General features: G+C 38.0%; 2 protein-coding genes across 2 annotated transcripts in view; both read right to left on the bottom strand.

Annotated features, from left to right (window-relative positions):
* LOC116325167 (immunoglobulin superfamily member 8-like) overlaps positions 1–812 on the bottom strand; it is a 31,434-nt gene extending 30,622 nt beyond the window's left edge. Inside the window, exon 1 of the mRNA XM_039606392.1 lies at positions 666–812. Within this exon, the coding sequence (XP_039462326.1) occupies positions 666–711 (46 nt within the window). The 5' untranslated portion in view covers positions 712–812. The remainder of the gene's footprint in view (positions 1–665) is intronic.
* Positions 813–9,660: 8,848 nt separating this feature from the next.
* Positions 9,661–18,065, bottom strand: LOC116312931 (T-cell surface antigen CD2-like). Its single transcript, XM_031730457.2, has 8 exons — positions 17,911–18,065; positions 14,445–14,735; positions 14,149–14,228; positions 13,647–13,812; positions 13,460–13,516; positions 13,227–13,304; positions 11,743–12,002; positions 9,661–11,579 (listed from the first exon to the last, which is right to left on the bottom strand). Exons 1-8 carry the CDS (start codon positions 17,987–17,989, stop codon positions 11,490–11,492), a joined length of 1,101 nt encoding a protein of 366 aa, XP_031586317.1. The 5' UTR covers positions 17,990–18,065; the 3' UTR covers positions 9,661–11,489.
* Between the last annotated feature and the right edge of the window lie 3,077 nt (positions 18,066–21,142).

The following is a 21,142-nucleotide window of genomic DNA, read 5'->3' as shown; positions in this document are numbered from 1 at the left end:
CTTTTCAATTCGGCTTAATCCAACATACCAACAGAAAACCTCTGTTTCACTCAAAATTCATCTTTTTTTTTTTAAAGCATTTCTTTAGTCTGTGACACTCACAAACTTCTTCCATTCAGATTCACAGCATTAGCACAGGCAGGCAGTTGAAAAGTTACAAATCAATTAAAAGTAAGTGAGGACTGATGGGTTGGATGTATGCCAGGCTGGATACTGGATGTTAAATGCACTATTAATTGTTTAAATAATATTTTTTAAAAAGATAGTCCACCCACAGACAAAAATGAAATATTAAATTGGCAGACTGCAAAATGGGGATTAATATTTGGCTTCTTGTCAAACGATCGCCTGCCCAACACTGTTGCAGTTATTTACCAAAAATGACTGCGAGTACTTAAACTGCTACAGATCACTTGTTTAACTACAATGGCAAAATGAACTGATGAAGATGTATAAGACAGAGCAGGTAAATAATGCACAGTGATAACGATAGTTGCAAAAGATATCACTTATTTTTTTTTATAAAACATCTTCCTAAATCCTGTTGACTATAAACATAACATAAAAAATATTTTCAAAATACATCACTTTTTCTTTTCTTCTTTTTTTAAATAAAAGGACACCAGCAGAGTTAATCAGCCACCAAGCAAAGAAGTGTCTCTTACTGAGCATGAAAATCCCAAAAGTGAGTGCAGTGACATAGTTTTCCATTTTCCTTCCACTTTTTTCCTTTTCCCTTGATTTCCACGTGTTTTTTCTGAAGGTAAGACCAGTCCTTTCTCTCCACTGACACTTAACCACTGTATGTGAGTGCAGGAAATGCGTGACAGCATGACAGAGGAGAGAGAGTCTGTGAGTGTGTGTCTGTGTGTGAGAGAGACAGAGACTGGGCGTAAGATTGTGGTCAACCACCAGACAGATGCTTGGGGCCCAGACTAGTGCCAGCGAGTCTCTGACAGCAGAGGCCTGACCGCCCTAAAAGGACCCCACTCGTGCCTCTTACAGTTCAAGTGGCATTCATAGTTCTGTTTAAGTTAATGGCAGCTAGGAACAAAAATGAAAATTGAAAAGCAGAAAGAAAGAAGAAAAAAGAGGAAGAGGAGAAAAACCTAAATGCTGCCAGTTTATTCTTAACTTTACGTGACAGACACTCAGTGAGGAACCTTCCATTAGTTTAACACTAGCTAGTTTAACATTAATTAACTCAGAGCGGCCAGATCTGTGTCCAGCTCTGGTGGCTGTAACATGACCGAGTGGCGTGCACAGCTCCCTTGGTGGTGTCAGAATACTTATAAAATAACAGTGACCAATTCTCCCAGTCAACTGTTGCACAGGGTAGGTTTTTGGGGTGTATATAGGAAGGGGTGAGGGGGTAATATGGTGAAATCCTGTCCTGGTACAATACCACCATACACCCACAGCTCGCCATGCGTGCCTGATACACAGGGGCGGATCTAGAAGGGTGGCATGGGGTGGCAAGTGCCACCCTAAAATGATCTCTTGCCACCCCAAGTGCCACCCCAGTTTTGCATATGACAGTTGTTTATTAAAATAACATAGCATTAGCACTTTGAGCGTAGTTACAGTTAACAGTGAATATAAATGCTAAAACTGAATATATTGCACAGTGTTCCCCCCCTCCACCATTAACAAATGGTTCAGCCCATAGCACAGACAGTCTTTTTTCTAGTTTTCAGTACCAAGCAATGCTTATGATTGTGCCAGAGCACATTTTGAACAACACCATGGGAATTTCAGATTTCACACAGGTGGTTGGTTGTTGCACTCTGGAAATGGAAGGAAGGTGAGTGTTATTAACCCTCTGGGGTCCACGGACACACTGCACCTCTAAATCACATGACTGATTTAAGCTGACATAGCAACAAGCTGCAGCCACACTGAGTCTTTCAGCCCGTGTTGAAAGATTGGACTTCAACACAGATACTTGGGGCCCCAGACTAGTGCCAGCGGACTAGTCTGGGGACCTCAAAGTATACACCGGTTTTCTATCTATCTATAGAGGTATATAGATATAGATAGATAGATATCACGTTTTTAAAAAAAAAAAAAGCATTTTCTAAGGACAGCACGAAAACAGTAGAGAAAGGGGGGGAAAGCCACCTCTTTCCTGGAAAAATGTACCATGTCGACCAATTAAAAAAAAAAAAATGTCAACACTTGGGATGTGGTTGTTTAGGGAGAGGGGAAAGTTTTGGGAGTGACGGTAACGGCAGTGAGACAGAGCGAGCGAGAGATAAAGAGAGAGAGGGTTTTTCGATTTGTGACATTTAGTGTGGAGTGTGTAGTTAGTGTATTATGTAGTTAGTCTGTTGTGTAGTCATTATTTTGTGTGTCAGTGAGGGCACTAATGAATGTCACAAAGGCACAGTGCACTGTAAACACTCCCACCAAATAGAAAACCAGCAGAGTGATACACCTCCTGCTGTCAGGCCTTTTTTTTTTTTTTTTGTTACTGGCACACATAATCTCTAATTTTAGTTATAGTAATATTTTTCAATGGTTGTACAAAATAAAATAAAAAAACAGCAGGTGTATTGGCTGCAGATAAATAGTTGTATATGTTTACAAAATGTGTGGACAAGTTTTCAAAATCTCAAGTTATAAAAATAAAAAAAACTACTACTAGGATTTTTTTGTGTGATTTCAGATCAGCTGTGTTATTTTAGTATGTCAATGAAAAAACAACTAAATTCAGACACGTGAGGTTGAGCTGAAAAGAACGATACCAAACAAGGCAAAAGGAAAAAAATAAAATGAAACAATTTGAAGATGAAATCTTGACCGTAAAATCAAAGGGAGTCAAAAATGGCTGCTGATAGTTTGGACTTCAGTGGGTTAATCCACCAAATCATGAAATCATGAAAAATTAGGTTTAAATTTCTGTTCATGACAGTGCAGATTTCTGACATTTTGTGTAATATAAGCTGTAACAATGTGATTGTTTTCTAACAAAAAACAGTGAAACTTAAGTTAGACTTGTGTTTGTAAATGAACCGCCCCATGTTGTGTAGCTTTCTGGATTTTATACTTATTGGGCTACATGTTTATTTATTATACAGGCTATACAGTACATAAGATCAAAACTCACATGTTTTATGTAACTAAAGTGTTTAATTATGTGGGCTACAGAAAATAATTAAGTTATAGATGATATTTATATGAAAAACATGTATACTTACTGCATTTGAATCATTATAACCATATGTAACCACCTGCATGTGTGTTTGTGAAAAAAAAGGCTTTGATTTCTTTGCCACCCTAAGAAAATTTCTCTAGATCCGCCCCTGCTGATACACCAGTTTAGCCCTGTCATGATTGCAAGCCCTTCATGCATACAGGGCAACACACCCAGACACTGTCCCCTGGCACAAAGACCTGTCTTGGTACCTACTGGCTACTTTATTCTTTCATTACCCTACTTCATATTCATCACCTGCGGGCTCGGCTGAAAGTTTCAAAACTACAATGTTTAAAATAATTATGAAATCTATACTGAGATGTTGCGACACAGTTAAATAATCTATGCCTAATAAGCAACTCACCTGGACAGCGCACAGCATTGTCTGGTTGTTGCAGATTGCCTCGATGGGTGGTGTCTTGTTGTTTAGCCCACGATACTTTGGCAGCCTGGGTCGTGTTTTGGACATTGCTGCAGGCTGCCCTGAACTGGGGATGTGGGCCAGTAGAGGTGGGTTTGTTTTATTTTATTTATTTTATTTTTTTTGGAAGGTGACGATACACTATGGATTTGTTGTATTCAGCAAAATTATCCTCCTCTCCACAAGTGAGCCATAGAGTGGGCTGACAATCTTAAACCATCACTGGCTGCTTCATCTGCTTCAGTTTTCCAGACGACAAACGTTCTGCTCAGTGGCTCTTTCTAGTTCTTGGGTCTCGCTATTTCCAGGCTAATCTTAAATCCCACTTTTGACACTAGTGTGGCAAGCTCACATCAAAGTGTTAAAATTTGCAATTCTTGTGATCAAAGACCGCTCAGCCCCAGAAATGCAGCTTTATTAGTGTTAACACACGCACACAAACAGGAAATAGTGGCCCCGGCGGTCAGTAATCGTCACGGCAGTCTCAGACATTATGCATTTTAGAGCTCACATACTCATAAATATGGAGCTAGATTGCCATCTTGTGGCCAATAAGAGGAATGATGATATAAATGCACAAAAAACAGGGTAGAATAACAGAAGGGAAACACTGAGGAGATTAAAAATAACCAAAAAACACAAAACTGGAGGTTGGCTTATAACTAACATCAAACAGGAACCAACAACTTAGATGCTGGAGCAGTCGCTGCACCCGTGGCAGTCCTCTTAATCTGAAAAAAGTATTGGAGCTCAAATTTGTAATAATCTCAGAAAAGCTCAGTCTAGTTTCAAAAAACTAGACTGAGCTTTTGTAGCAGTAATTTCTTGAGAGCTCCATTCATCCATCAATCCATCTTCTTCTATTTATCCAATTCAGGGAGTCATGTTTGGGCTTTAGCCTGTCCGGGCTGTTACAGGGTGAGAGGCAGGACCTTCAATAAATACGTGATTAAATCTTATTGGCATATGAGACTAAAACTTCATAATGAGCAAGTTATATTTTTGTGTGCAGCAGGTTGGCATTGTGTGACATCGCTTTCCTGTAATCTGTTCATGGTGCAGGTGTGAAAGTTGCAATTGCACTATTCGAGCATGCAACACTAAAAAAGAGGAGTCAGTTTAAATGGACTGAGTTTTTCTAAGTGGCAGATAAATTTAGATACAACTTATCAGCTCAGCAGTGCGGTTTGTCACACATTGTGTTTAGGATGCTACATGCAGGCTTGCTGTAGTTTCTGGAGTGAGAGACAAAAACATTAACATTAGACTGAACGTTAGATCAACAATGCAGTCAAATATATTATATTTGAATGGAACCTTTCCAACTCTAAGTAAACAGAATAAACTGCAGCTGAAATTTGTCGCCTGTGGTCTCATGCAGCAGTCTTTATATACTCTGTTATTTCTGCTGGTGTTCTGTCTGGTACCAGTCTTTGAGTTTCAGCATCCTTTTTTGACCTATAGCAGACTGTTTTAGCCATTTTTAGCAAATTATGACACAGACTGTGTCACTTCACACCACAGTTTCTCCCGTTTCCATCACATTCACCAAAATCTGCAGTGTAACTTTGACTCTGTGCCTTTTTGGTATCTTGTGACTTTCACTGGACATAGCATTGGACACAGCCATAGCCAGTCAAAATGTGGGACATTGTCTCAAGATGTGGGACAGAAAAAATCCTGTGCAGTCCTACTTAAAGAGGGACATCTGGTCTCCAGCTGCAGGGCTAACATACAGAGCCAGACAGCCATCCACACTCACATTCACAACTATGGCCAATTTAGAATCGTCAGTTAACGTAATGCATGTGTCTGGAGAAGATCGGTGTACACACACAGGCACAGGTGACATGGTAACTTCACAAACCTAGGAAAGGGCCTAGCCAACCCACAGGTTCAAACCCACAGTCCTCTTGCTGTGAGGTGAGAGGGCTAACTGCTCAGCAGATCAAGTTCAAGTTCAGCAGATCATGAACAATGTCTACAAAATTAGTTTCATGTATTTCCTCAAAACATGAGAGAGCAAAATGTTTTTGATCCAGTGTTGTTTACACTCATTTCTACAAGCTAACTGAGTTCATGCATGTTGCATGTTGACAAACTATTTGTGGTAATGAGTCACATGCAAGCAGTCACTTGTTTATCTTTGTTTACAAAAAGTGTAAGTAGGGGAACTCCATAGGTATTATTTTACGCTGCACTGAGATATCAGGCCGTCAGGTCCTACACATTGCTTGTGAATGAAACTGCAACCCTCTACATGATTTCTTCTACACAGCTTTTTTTTTTTTTTTTTAAAGTTGAAGTGTACTGCATACATGAACATGACAACACCCAGAAAGAAAGCAAAAGCCAGTGCTTAACTTAACATCTTACCAAATTCCTCTCACACAGCTAGCTTAAAGAGCTCAGTGAAACAGGCGTAGGCTAAGAAGGAAAGAGCAAACTGATATTTCCATCCAGAACTGCTAGCTCATTTAAAAGTGAGGAACAATTAAAAGTGTGTGAACATTTCGGTTAAACGATGGGCGGCGAAGACAGAACGCAAGATGCCAAAGATGAAGAAGGCGATGAAAGGAAATGAGAAAAAGGAAGCGGGGTAGGTTAAGAAAGGAAACCAAAATAGTGAATTATAATTGTGCAATCTGTCAAAGTGCTGCTTGTTATGTTAACTTCATAATCTTTCTGCTGTGTAAATGCAAGTATCCGTATAAAGATGCATGAAACACTTCCAGGCCACAGCACACACACTCTCACACACCGTGCTCTGGGTTTCATGTTTATTACTTTTCAATGTACAATGTAAATTTTCCAGGCATTGTTGCTGCAGCGTGCTGGCTGCTCACCATACTGCTCCTCTTTGTTCCCGACACCTCTCCAGCTTCTCCTGGCGCTGCCCCTTCAACCATCCACTTCACCTCTCCCTCTGCAGCTGAGCCACAACACACACCTCCCTGCCACACTGCCAAACCTTGACATTGACTCCAAAAGTGGCACGAAGGGATGAACAACCACTCTTCTATAAAATATTCCCTCATTTAGTGTTTTGGACATGATGACGGAAAGTGCTGGGTAAGATCTGAGATCCATGAAAGCCATAAAACACAACACATCAGTAAATCCTGCAGTAATGTCCTATGGTCTGTCATCTTGAGTGAGACCAGTCCCAGAACCTTAACAACCTCAACCACTTGTAGCAGATGGCCGCTCCTCCCTCAGCTTGGTTCTACTGGAGGTTTCGTTCTGTTAAAAGGGAGTTTTTCCGTCCCACTCTCGCCAAGTGGGGATCGTCTGATTCTCTTTACCTTGCAATATAAAGCACCTGCAGGCGACTGTTGTTTTTATTTGACAATATATAAATAAAACTGAAATGAATCGAAGATGATCACTTATCACTGTATTCAAACCATGCGAGTAAAACAAAGCTCACAAAATAATAGACAATCTCCTTCACTGTTGGGTTCAGTTTTTATTATGTTACTGATCTATTCATTTTCATCACCATCATAACCCAGTCAGTCCATGCTGCTGATGCTTTTCAGTCAGAGAAACACAAACAATATCACCACACCATAGATTAATAACAGCGATGCATATCTTACTAATATAGCCACTGTGATATCAGTTTGCTGCAAACTAATGTGGTTTTGACAACACTGAGCCAGAGCTGCACGGAGCCACTGTAAACTGAAGCTAAAATCGAAAAATGAAATCTAGATGTTGGATCTAGATGCACAATGAGAATCTCTTGTGCTTTGTGACATGGTGTGTGTGGCGGAGGTGTGGTCCCTGGCGTAGCTGCAGGGGAGGGGTGGAGCGGTGAGCTCAGGGGGGCGGTACCGGGAGGCAGGTGAGCCACAGGTGGTGGTTGTGTGATGAGTGTTTTTCCTTCTGTGTGTTTATATAGTGACGGCAGAGTCGAGCGGGAGGTGTGCTGGACCGGGACGAACTGTCACAGCGCATTGTTATCATAAATAAAAATGTTTTCGTGAGCAAAAACGGTGTGTGTGTGCGTGTCGCATACGTCACAGTGTGTTATTCTGCTGGAAGCCACTATCACAAGATGGGTAGACTGTTGTCAGCATTTCTCCAGTATCATTTTATCCCATTTGGGTAGCCTCAGTCTCCTGTTCTTAGCTGACCGGAGTGGCACCTGGTGTGGTCTTCTGCTGCTGTAGACCAACTGCTTCAAGGTTTGAGATGTTGTGCATTCAGAGATGCTGTTCTGCAAACTTTGGATGTAATCAGTGTTGGTCAAGTTACTTGAAAAAATGTAAGTTACTAATTACTGATGACTTCTCCAAGAAAGTAATCCCGTTACTTTACCGATTATCTATTTTCAAAAGTAATTAGTTACTTTATTACTTAGTTACTTAGTAACTTTTTAAAAACATGATACACAACCTGAATACGTAATAAAGCAGTAGACCTTGCAGACCAATTCTATTATTTCTGTATAATCCATCATATAAAATTGAATCAAATGAAAAAGTCCCTTTTTAAAAACATTTTTTATTAGTTTGAATCTTTTAATTTTATGCACATTGCATCAAGCAAAAATTAAATTATATGCAACTGTCTTTGACTTAAAGAAATTTGTTTTGCTCAGATTTGAAGTTTTATTTTTTGCTGTAGAAAGAAGTTTTCTTTCCACAGAGTGTACAGCAGAGGCTAATGTTTTTGTCACTTTTTACAGAATCAAACTCAAAGTAATGTCAGTACTTCCAAGCTTTAAATGCTCCATGGTCATACTCTCTCTTGCACTCCATATTATCCATTGTTGATCTACACACGTCTGTTGCTGCCACAGATGTCGCATGCTCGTACATCATGGTTTAGTAACACAGCAATCCAACATGCTTACGAGAAAGTAACAGTAATCTAATTACTTTTTTGAAATAGTAATCATTTACTTGTTACTCAAAAAACGCAATTGGATTACGCGTTACTGCCCTTCTCTGGTTGTAATGAGTGGCTAATTGAGTAATTGTTGCCTTGAAGAAGTTCAGTTGAAGCAACCATTCTCCTCTCACCTCTGGCATCAACAAGGAATTTTTATACAGTGAGCTGCAGCTCACTGTATATTTTCTCTTTTTCAGTCTATTCTGTGTAAACCTGAGAGATGGCTGTGTGGAAAAATCTCAGTAGATCAGCAGATTCTGAAATAGTCAGACCAGCTCATCTGCCGCCAACAACCATGGCATGTTCAAAGTCACTTAAATGTACTTTTCCCTCCTTTCTGATGCTCAATTTGAACCTCAGCACATTTGTCTCATTGAGCTGGTGCCATATGATTAACAGACCGGATATCTGTGTTAATGAGCAGCTGAAAAAATGTGCCTAGGAATGTGGTCTGTTTGTGTTAACAAATAATACTGAACTAAAACTTGGATCTTTTGAACTTAGACTGTATAATTATTATCAAAATGCAAAGCTATCAAAATGCAAAGCTATCAAAATGCAAAGCTATCAAAATGCCTCCTCTTTTTAGTTTTGCACCACATAGATCACACCACAGCACAGCACGCACCACATTTTTCACAGCAGCTCTAGATGTCTCGAGATATGACAAGAGGAAAATATGTAAAGATGCACTGGAAGGTGTGAAAATAAGCGAACAGCAGCACTGTGTGGGCGTCCCCATTGTTCAGTCATTGTTGTTCGCACACAATGAAGCATGTTAAGGCAGACAATAAACTAAAACTTTTACAGTAACATAATATCACTTTAGTGAAGAAAGAACAGAATCTGTCACTAAATTTGGCAATTTTCTGTTGCTATAAACCGACAAGTACAGGAAATTGTCCACCACACACACACACACACACACACACACACACACACACACACACACACACACACACACACACAATAAGCCTGCATGTAGAAAGCCACAAACACATTTTCAGCAAAAAGACAGGATATATGAATCACACACACAAACAACAATGGGCTGCTTGCATCGCTCTGTGCACTCAGAAAAGTTCAGAGGTGAAAATGACGCAGTTTGAAACATTCACCCCCAAACTTATACTGCAAATCATAACAACACCATTTATTTAAAAAAGACCACTGTGCACAGTTTATACTGACACATACACAAATACGTACATACAAATGCACACTTCAATGCAAACAATGTGAATAGTTAACTTTGTAGTAAAATTTAGTTAACTACAGCAGACAGCAGTCATAAGGAGGTGAGCAAACTTATAAAATAAAAACATAAATGATGAATTGTTTGCTTCTTGTAACATCTACACCAAAGGCTATTCGCATAATGAAAGAATCTGCAATGACATTCTTGTAGTCATTCCAGAAAGAAGAAGCTGCTAGATTGAAAGTTAATTGCATATTGAATACTATGTTGTGTGAAAAGGTTTCTGTAGTGGCAGTGAAGCCATTCTAACATAATGTATATGCAAGTACACAATATGCAATTTTGCTCTTCGTAAGCAAAACACTGTTGAAGAAAAAGACGTTAAAGTTTGATATTATATAGTTTGATATTTTATAGTTTGATATCTGCACTGCGGAGCCAATGCAGAGGTGCTTTGAACCTGCAGTTCTATCTAATTGCCAACAGGGGGCGACTCTTTAAAAAAGAAGTCTGGTTCTATAGCGATGTAAAGGAAAACGACCTGTTCATTCGATCAATGTCCTCAGTAGAAACAGTTTTTTTCTGAGTTTCAAGTCACATGACCATAACATGACACTTAGTTTGTAAAACATGGTCCCCATTTGATTCAAACAGGGTGATAAAGCAGGGTATGCTTTAGGGCGTGGCTCTTGTTTTCTCAGTATGATGCTCACCTTGTACATGATGCCTGGTTTCAAAAAGCTACACTCAAAAAAACAAAAAAAACAAAAAAACCCCAAAATGGTGACTTTAAGCAATTAAGATACATGAGTTTTTATGAGTTTTTGAGATCTTTAAATCATCAGTTTCTTTTTTTACACAAAAACTGAACAAAAATGCCAAATGTAGTATGCAAACTGATATATATTGTTTTTCAGTTACCACTGCAGTTTGAATAAAATGAAACATTTCTGGTAATTATTGCATCGTCCAGGCTTTGCTGGGCTGTGAGGGCCAAGAATATATTTTGGAGTATATAGTCTTTAGAAACTTTAGAAACCAGTAGCTGACATCTTTTATATACAGTCTGCCAGATTTTGATTAACCTGGCAAAATGTTTGTAGGAAGCCTCAAATGTCAAGAGGCAAAACAAAAATCTACCATTCTCATATCAGCCACTGTATTTGAATCTAAGTTATTAAGCTATGTAATCTAAGCTATTCTAAGCCAAGTTAAACTAAACTAACCAGCTGCTGGTCTTAGCTCTGTATTCAACGTACAAATATTGACAGCAGTCCAGCTAAAAGACAGTAAACGTGAAAATAAGAGTATTTCCCAAAATGTAAAACTGTTTCTAGGATGTAAATATGGAATAAGTAGCAACAACTAACAACTAATAGCAATATTCTATATAATGTTGCATTAAACAGAAATGTCCATGTATTCATTAAACAGTTACTTTGTATTTAACATATAATTTACTCAAGTATAATGAAAAAATAAAAATAATTCTTTTACAGTTTAAAACTATGAAGTGAAAGTCTGATTGTTCATATAAAATATCTCACATCTTCCAGAAGTCTGTTTCCTCATGTAGACTCACTTTCTGATCTAAGAGGATCCGAAAACTATGTAATATTTGTGATGTGTGTGTTTATATATATAGATAGATAACCTACATTATTCTCAAGGCAGTCCAAGTTTGAGCATCACATTATCAGATAGATTTATAGTTTGAGACAAGCTTAAGTTTGTTAAATATTATTTCCACATACTAAGCTCAAGTTTTTTCACTCTTTTGGTGCTTTTGGAGTTTTCTTCCTGGGCTGAGGAAGAGGAGGAGGCTGCTCTTCGCCGCCGTTACCAGCTGGAGCTGAAGCCTGAAGGAGAGTAAAAATTAGTGTATCAGACTTAAATTTTGTATTTCCACATGACTCACTGTTGCTGTTTTGAATTTTCATTCTAATTTGTGTAAATAGTAGCAAAAAACTACAAAAACAAATCATTTTTGGTCTAGAAAACTTGGCTACTTCTGTGTCCTACCTGCGTAGCCCGTCTGGGGCTGGGCTGAGGTTGGCCGTTGGCGGGCTCAGGCGCTCTGGGACGCTGCTGGGTGCGTGGCTGTTTAGTGCGATTTTGTCGAGGGCCGGTGTTGCCTGCCGGCTGTTGTTGATGGTGGTGGGGGTGATGATGCTGATGCTGATCAGAATTATTTTGATTTGGATGTTGATGTTGATGATGATGACGATGATGCTGATGTTGTTGTTCCTGACTGGCCCACTGCAAGCGAAGCTCCCTCTCATCTGTTACAATAAATATAGGTGACAGATCAGACCTGCAGAATCATAATCACTTTCACTGATGAGGCAAAGCCTGCTAAGACTAATAACATGGCTGTGACAGGGCTGTGTAAGCTAAACTAACCACAGCCAGGAATGGATCATCAGTCAGGAAGAGCCTCCAATAACCTCTGAATCCCAGAACTTCCAGGTGTATTTAGTGTCAGTTAATTTATTGCTAATGTCATGGAAGAGTAGTTTGTAGTTTGGATTACTGAAGTCTGAAGAAACAAGACATATTGGCAATTTAACCACTTTAAAGGCCAGTGTTTGTTCATTTAACAAACACTGGCCTCATTAGCATCAGTAGCACATGGAAAAAGCATACACAGCCATGGCAGCCTGGCATCTGCTCCTCATCCTGGTCACCAGCTCGGTCATACACTGCTGTGGGATGCCATCCTATTCTTCAACTAAGTCAGCCGGTGTGGTTGTGTTAGTCACTTGAGCACAGGACTACAGGCAAGGTATTCCATCCTCTCCACTCTGAAACACTGGAGTTAGTCTCTGACAAACTGCGCTCTGTCGGGGTGAGCATCTTGGAGGAAAGAGTCTGGTCCCAGACAGCAGAGATAAGAGACTGCCACTACTGAAGGATCTCATCTCAATATCTCTCTGCACTGAAGTTGAGACAGCCTCAAAAAATCATGCTGCCTCAACCAGAAGTTGTTACCCTATTGGTGCAGCAATCAGTATATCATTCTCTGTGTCTTCTCCACACCTTAACCCTGCAATTCAACTGCTGTAGCAAGAATCTCATCTCATCACTGTACATAACGTCTCTGGTCTCTACACATGTTCAGGCACCAACTGGCCTTTGTAGCAGGGACCACAGGTGCTGACAGTCAGGTGCCTGAGTACCACCATCAGCACTTGCACCAGAAAAAAAACAAAAGCTCAAAACAAGTATGTAGCAGAATAAGCTGTTTAGCACAGGCAGGGAAGATTTGGCAAGTTATGTAAACAAATAAGTTAATTAAAGAATTTGGAGATTTGTTTATGCAAGTAAAAATATAAGTCATTTAAATGTAAATAATATATTAAGAGGCTTGGAGAGCTCTGCAAATGACAATTCAATCAGTGCACAATGAAGGTTGAATGGGAGGCTTCATAGGGGCTAACTAAAATGGACTTTTAGAGGTTTTGCTGGAGCACAGCAGCTTATATTCTAAATAAGCACATTCTTACCCTTTAGTCGCAAACGCCTCTTCCGTTTGGTCTGGATGCAACAAATGATGACAATTAGGATCAGCACCAGAACAATACCTGATGGTGAGTAATAACAGCATATTAAATTAGAATTGTGAAAGTGAAAAAATATAATTTAATTTCATGTGTTCATTGCTTCAGGCTTTCCTATGAAGTTTTACACCATAACCACAAATATGATGTCAAGACTTTAAGTAGAAAACAAAACATACCTGCTCCACCCCCCACAAAAACCCAGATGCTGATTCCAAATAGTGTGTCAGGAAAAACTTTAAAATAAAAGGAGAAGAAAAGTATCTTGTTAACATATGAGTTAAATAAAATGACCACTTCAGTTCATGAACATTTGGAAAAAGGCACATTTGAACATTTGTACACTTGATAGCACATAATACTTACCAGACTTATAACAGTCTTGTTTAACAGGCAGACTGATCTCAAAGCTGACGGTGTTAGAAATATTGCAAGAGAAATGGGCGTTTGCCACGTCTTTGGCTACTTTTGTAAGCGTATTCCCTTTTTCTGCCAACGGTTTATCGTTCATTAACCATTTGATCTTCTCATTCTGTAGAAGAAAACACAATTTGTGGATTAGTTGAAGGCTAAATCTAACTAGTCTAAAAAGCCAAACTTGGCTAAAATTAGAAATATATTCATCTTTTCCTTAAGTCTTGTTAATTCCCCAGCCTATATAACTAAATAATACATACATAGAGACTCAAACTGTGCTGAAACAGCATCTGTGAGTGAGCGCTTATTGACAGCACAGGTAAAATCTTGGATTAGTTTCAGTAGAGGAGAAATGAGGCCTTTGTCTACAGAATCTTCAACAGTTTAATTATTAGTAAGCAACTTAATACTCCAAATGAAATGTAAATAAAACATTAAATATTGTACTGACCTGACCAATATTGCAACTAAAACTGACATTTTTTTGTGCCCCAATACACTTCATCGTCACTTTGGGCTTCTTCACGGAGTCTGAATAAAGAAAATTTCATTATATCAACATTATATAAACTAATGCTGATAATGCTTTTCTGCAATAACAAGTACTGTTGATTGATAAAACTGAACAGTGACTGTATAATAAAACCGAACACTTTACTCTTAATTACAAAGTATGACAAACTCTTTTTTTTTTTAGTTTATTTAGTACAAACACAATAAATGTGTGCATAATGTGTTGTTACTTACCTATTACACACAAATGCGTACTCTGTAAGTTTCCCCCCACAATTTTTCCTTCTGCATTAAAAACCTCAGGTTTGTACCGTCCTGACTTCTCTTTGGTCAGTTGTGTCAGCTTTAGTGATCCAGTTGAATCAACATCATCATTTTTCCCTGTGATCACCTGTTTCTGTCTGCGATGAAAGACTACACTTGCGTCCTTGAGCCATTTCAGGCTCTCTGATTCCTTTAACTTGTGGCCAAGTGGGACAGTATAGCTTGAGCCCGTTGCAGCGTACACACAATCATCCTGAGAGCCTTTGAAAAAGAAAGGAAAGTGAAGAAAGAAAGAAAAATCAAATGAAAAAAAATAAATTAGTCATGTTACAAAAGCTCTGAACAGTCATATATCAATTTCTAAAAGCTGAGGTAAATTATGATTTTTTTTTTTTTTTTACATAAGAGCAAGTTTAAGTTTTTACTAGTTTTAAATAGTGAAAATCTAAATGTCATTACATCTACAGCTCTATCACAAATTTCATATCAGAACTAGTTTTCATGACATCATGATGGTGACTAATTGAAGTATTAGGCATTAACAGTGTGTTTAGTAGTTATTGACATTGCCAACCAACATCATCTACTATGCATTTTTTGGAACTAACATGGACTGCTCTTAAATTTTGTGATGGGTTTTGATCAAGTTTTAATTACTTTTTCTCACCACTCTCGCAACCAGTACACATCAAAAACTTGTGTACTAATAATGCTTATTTCTCCAAGTTGCTTCTTTGCAAAGGTGTCTACTACTTGCTTGAGTTGGTACCAAGCTTGTAAACACATTTTTTCTGACTTCCTGTATGTCCCAGTTTTTCTGAGTGAGACTCAACTTTTTGTGAGACTCTACTCATGAACATACAAATCTGTCAAATGTCATTCAGATACAATGTATAAGTTGTCAAGTCATCAAAATACAGCTGGTATTTCAGAATAAAGTTAGCAGTTGTAGTTTAGTCACATAATGTCAGTAAGAAGCTGAGTATTGTTGGTTTTGACTGATTGAGCTGACAAACATCTGTAACATGAAATTCTGTGGGCGTCCTGCACACATCACTTTACTCCATCACTGAGGCTGGATGATGGTTACATTTCATCCTGTTGCCTCTCTTCAGACCACAGTGTGCAGAGACGGCATGCTCATCTTAACATGCACTGAATGTGAAAAGTTTGCCATCAATATATTTTATTTGTAAATGTTTGAAGGGGTGACTGGAATCTATCAGAGATCACGAGGTGCTGAGCAGACAAAACACACCAAATGTGCAAAAACAGTTCTCAGTAAAATAGATTTTGCAATCAGTGAACAACTTTGACACAGTTTCAATTTCTGTGAAGGGAACCCACAGGAAATGAGTGGTTATATAAGTCATCTTCTCATGAAGCACAACATTATTATTTTCCAGGATGATTATAAAAAATTAGCTTCTAGTCAAACCTCGTTTTGAGTCACTAATCACGGCTGCGTGAGTCTTTTCTCAGAGGAAGACATAAAGTGGCTCATTAGTAATTACCCTACACCTTTGTTATCACAAATGAAAAAATAAATAATATTTCAGCAAAACCACAGTTTTCTTTAACTTTAAACAAAAGTGTTTTTCTGCTCTAAATCAGAAAACCACAAGTTAGACTCAATACTGTCAACCTTTGAATACCTTCCACTTCCTGTCAACTACAAGAGCTCAGCACCAGAAATGTAGTTTTTTCTTTTATGTGTACTTAAGAAAACATTAAAAAAAGGACATAAGGACTAAAAACAGACAGCACCACACTGTATTAAGATCGGACATAGCTGTTAGCAAATCTGCTGAAATCATCAAAACCTCACACAGCGAACCAAGAAGAAGTGAAATGATGTAATTCCTGACATATAAATCCTGCAGAAGAGCAGAGGTGTAACAGCTTCCACCTACGAGAATACATGTTAACTGAAATAAACTGTGATATAAAGTATTGGATTAAAATTTGACAATGAACTGCAATCACAAGCATTTTTAAGGCAGTAACATGAGTAGAATGAGTCACTTGGTCTCTGATGAAGCTGTTTCCTCTACAAAAATTCACAGAATTGTTCTGTATCGATGAGCAAAGTCACTTTTGCAGTTCATAACCCCGTTTCAAACTGTCATGCTGACAAACAATAGAGGAATGTGTGAAGCCTGCATATACCAGACACCAACGCCATCATCACGCCTCCACAGAAGGTGACATTTAAAAACCAGCAACTATAAGATGCACAGTATGTTCATCAGAAACTGCTTTTTGTAATTCACCTTCTGTTGAGTTGAGCATTTGTCAGATCTATTCACATAAACATGAAATAATTTAAACGTAAACGGCTCAAAGGAAACAGGGGGAACGGAAAGGAATATTTATAATTTAATTACATCAGAAACAACTTTCATTAGTTTGTTTTGTGACTGTAAATTAAGAATTACAATATTTGATGGATGTAACTAAATTTTAAAACTATGTTTTTAATGTTCTTATAACCCATTAGTTTATATATATTCATATAAAAATTCATAAATGCATTTTCATATAACTCAGTTTACTAAAACATTTTTGAGTGTTAAGTTCTTTTTTGCTCTTTTCATGGCTTTAATTCTTCATCCTTTCCATTGTTCAGCTCTCACAGCTCCTTTTCTGCACTGAGCGCTCGCTGCTTCTATGGTCACCTCTACTTTTGCACCTTTGCATCGCTTCCTGTTCATCCCCATCTCAGACCAAAGTTACCACATCAGCAGTGGTGTGTTTCGTCTGCAGAACGTTCTGGACTGTTTCTTTTGTCTGACACTGATGTATTTCTGGCCAGGGTTTGAGTTCACCCCCAAAAATCAAAGACATGCCTCTTTTTTTATATGTGTATGAAAGCACAACCTAAAAGGAAAGTAAGCTTGAAGCAAATATAGAAAAAGAAAAACAGAGTCCAGTTTTTAAATAATAATAATAATAATGATAATAATGATAATAATAAAAAAAAACTGCACACTCACAACCTCAGCAGGAACTAAACCTTCACCCTCGCCCATGTCAGCCGCCCTACCCCACAGTATTACTACAGGTCATTTGTTAGTTCCTCTTTAGTTTTATAGAGTTTTTCCTCAATAAAATAATCACATTTAAAAGACTGGTAAAATTATTTGGGATGGTTTAGTTTACTACAAATAAAAGAAGGACTTTTTAATAGCTTTTTATATTATTTACAGTCACAAAATAGATTTCAACTGAGAGACTCATACAGAAACATAGAAATATAGACTTTTACTGCATTCTGTGGGTATTTTAAAAGGATAAGTATCTTTATAGCGCCTATGGCTGAGAGGTTCAATTGAGTATTTCCTTGACAAAAAATGGTATAAACGTGAACCAATAAGTTTGGATTTTAACAATAAAAACTACACCTGAGAGAATAAACAGGTTAATTGAAACATACCTTTGGAGGAAACGAAGGAGCAGCAGAGCAGAAACGCAGCGATGGTGACAGCAGAAGCCATCTTCTTCACTGTTCTCATCACATTCAGCTAAAAAGAACAGCCTCTTTCCATTATCGAGGTTATTTCCTGTCAGAGCGCAGTAACTTCACATATTTTATGCGCGTGTGCCACCGTACACGCACGTGTGTGCGCATATATGGTTTTGAAAGGAAGTGATCCAAGAGGCCTCATCTGCTCTCACAGATAAAGAACAAAGCAAGCCAAGCAAATGTCACACTTAGAAGACAGAGAGTGCATCTTTTTTTAGTTTTAGTTCAGCAGTATAAATATATCTGTGATCTCCTATTAGAGATGTTCAGAAGGTAACCAGAAGTTCAAACACCAAACTGTTAAAATCTGGGTAGCAGGGGAATTTGTCAACCTTAAAATAAAAGCAAGTAAGAAATATAAAAGCTCATAAAACCATGAGCTTTCATGAGTATGTAATATGACAGTTAAAGTTATGTAAGAACACATTTTATCTGCATTTGTTTCCAGTTAAACACCTGCAGCTGAAAGGTCGAAACTGTAATCATGTCGAGGTTTAAACCTCTTAGCTCTGAGGGTTTGCCATGGTGAAAGGTCAGAGAGCCACCGTCACTGCACACGTTTTACCTGCAGATGCTCCTGCACACACATGTAAATGAGAAAAGACAATGTTGCCTTTGCACCACTGCCCTGTCACAGCGAAAAAGTTCAAGATGCTGATTTGATTCATCTTCGTCAAGGCACTTTTTCCCCTCATAATGTTAAGTCCTTGTTGGATTTTAGTAAGCCTTGTTTTCATGTAAATCTTTTTTGTTGTCCACTTTTGGGAACCTAACATCACATTTTAGGGGTTTTTTTATGATAGGAAAAAAACAATCACCCACCATCCATACCAATATATGTTTATTTTTACTTCAGACTGTGGGTAAGGCTTTAAAAATACTTCATCCTACGTTTCCCATGATGCCATGGAACTCAACGACCGCTTTTGTTTAACCATCTCTGCCCGATTCCCATAAGAGACAAACGTAGCAGCTAAAATCTTATAAAACACACACAGTGTTCTCTTTTCCTCCCTTTTTCTATTTATTTGTTTTCTCACTAGTTTTATTTAAAAGTGAACATGTACAATATTAACACAATATATAGTATTGACCTAAATGTTGTCATTTGATACGTTGTATCGAAATGATCTTAAAAGTAATTTGCATGTGCAGTCCCTTTGCAGGTTACATGCAAAAGATCACAAAAGCGCCACATAAAAAGTAAATCACAAACACCCCACACATCCATAAACCCTCAATCAAGAAACACACACGTTTAGCTATTCTGTGTTAAAACACAAAATACTAATGTGTTAAAGAAAATATAGATCATTTGCAGACTTATGTTCTTAAATATACTGTTCTTTTTAGATAACATGCCTAAGTTCATGCCATGAACATAGCAGACATAGCAGACATAGCAACATCGTCTAACTTTGACTTTTATACTTGAAGCTGCTGAGTAAAGAAGATATCGCACACGCAGGTATCTATGGGCGAGGATGTGTGCATGAATTTGACAGGAGAGAAAATACATGAGGCTTTCTGAGATCTGCCAGTCAAAGATGGTCATTTTGTCATTTCCAGCCTCGTTTTTTTTTTTGGACTCTTTCCAATTTAATGATTAAATCTTTTGTGGATTTAACACACAAAAAAAGCTCTTTCAGACCACTAACTGTGTGTAACGTGTGAGTCCTACCTGTAGATGTCTGATTAAAAAAGAAAGTCTAAGAGTGCAACTAAAGCTCACTTCTCACATGTGGTTTGACGCCTCAGTGCAGGTCCTGGTCGTATATGAAACAGGAGGAAACTCTTTGTATGGTTTTCTGTAAAACACTCTGGTCCAGTCTAAACTCTTCTGTTGGGTATCATATCATTCAGCAATGCTAAACTTCTTTTGGTTTTGGTTTTAGTACCTTAATCTTGTTCCTTTTTCTGTCTCTGTTTGCATACAGATACACAAAAATAAAAAATTCTGGTTTGCACACATTATGAAGGGTTTATAATCTTTTAACTTTACACACATCACACAACCTGTCAAAGCCATCGTTTCCAGTGGCTCGTTCCACTTAAGGTTGTTGAAACACACAGTATGTCAGAACAGCTTAGATTAGACATTAGACAGTTAGATTTGACAGATTTTATTGTGATGAGGAAAAAGAGAGCTTTCATACAGAAAAGTGGAGACCAAAACTCTTTAAGAGTATTTTTATTTTTTCCGTGACAATCAAACTACAGCGGTCAACTGATGACTTCAGGTGTAGCTATTATTGCAAATGAGTCACTGACAGCAAGGAAATGACACCAATGTTAGTGCCTAATATGCAGCAGGGACATATTTAACCAATTTATCCCATTGAATATTTATCAAACTAACACACATTCACATAATGTGGTGTCAGCTTGGTGGGTCACCAACCATAAACACCTACACAGATGGCGGTGTCGTTAAAAACCCCAAAAAACCCCACAGATGATGAGGTCATGGAAAAACTGGCCGTTTACTTTATTTATGTCAGATCTCAAACTTTTTCTGGCGGAAAATATTACTTTCCCCCTTTTCAATATTACACATCACACAAGCCCTGAGGATTTCTTGTCAACTGACCGTGCTTGGGCCCTTGTGCTGAGGACATTGCGACTGTTTCAATCTTGTTTAATTAAATTTCTTCTTCTTTTTTTTAAACATCCTCCAACAACAGGACACTTGTCCACATCTGTTCCACTGTGTTACTGTTAATATATATATATGAAAAATGAACCCTTCAACAGAAAAAGACTCAAACAACAAGGAATCATAACATAAACTAGACTAAAATTCAACTAAACCTTAACTAATAATAACACAAGAGCTTAACATTACTAAAACATATCATAAGAAATCAAAAATATGACATAAACATGTCAACACTTCATTTAAAAGATATAAAAAGAAATATATTTGATTGAAGTTGACCACAGGGTGGCACCATTATATTAGAGATGAATGTAGTACAAAAGCTGCTACAAACATGAAGAACCTTTATGGTATTGTATTTGTAATAGTGGATACCATATGAATTTACACATTAACTAGATTAGAAATCCCGATGAGAAATGAGTAGGTCTAGATTATATTAATCAGACTTATAAGCTTTTGTCTCATGCTCTCCCTTTGTGT

The sequence above is a fragment of the Oreochromis aureus genome, linkage group 23 (assembly GCF_013358895.1).
Source record: "Oreochromis aureus strain Israel breed Guangdong linkage group 23, ZZ_aureus, whole genome shotgun sequence".
Classification (NCBI taxonomy): Eukaryota; Metazoa; Chordata; class Actinopteri; order Cichliformes; family Cichlidae; genus Oreochromis; species Oreochromis aureus.
Note: the sequence above shows the minus strand (reverse complement) of the source record. Positions and strands in the feature narration are given on the sequence as shown.

What these genes read in the sequence shown, in the direction of transcription:
- LOC116312931 (XM_031730457.2), bottom strand. Translation starts at nt 17,989, where the DNA reads ATGAGAACAGTGAAGAAGATGGCTTCTGCTGTCACCATCGCTGCGTTT. An exon ending in CTCCTTCGTTTCCTCCAAAG is followed by an intron (nt 14,736 to 17,910) that starts GTATGTTTCAAT and finishes TCTTTTTCAAAG; the next exon opens with GCTCTCAGGATGATTGTGTG. An exon ending in GAGGCGTTTGCGACTAAAGG is followed by an intron (nt 12,003 to 13,226) that starts GTAAGAATGTGC and finishes TTATTGTAACAG; the next exon opens with ATGAGAGGGAGCTTCGCTTG.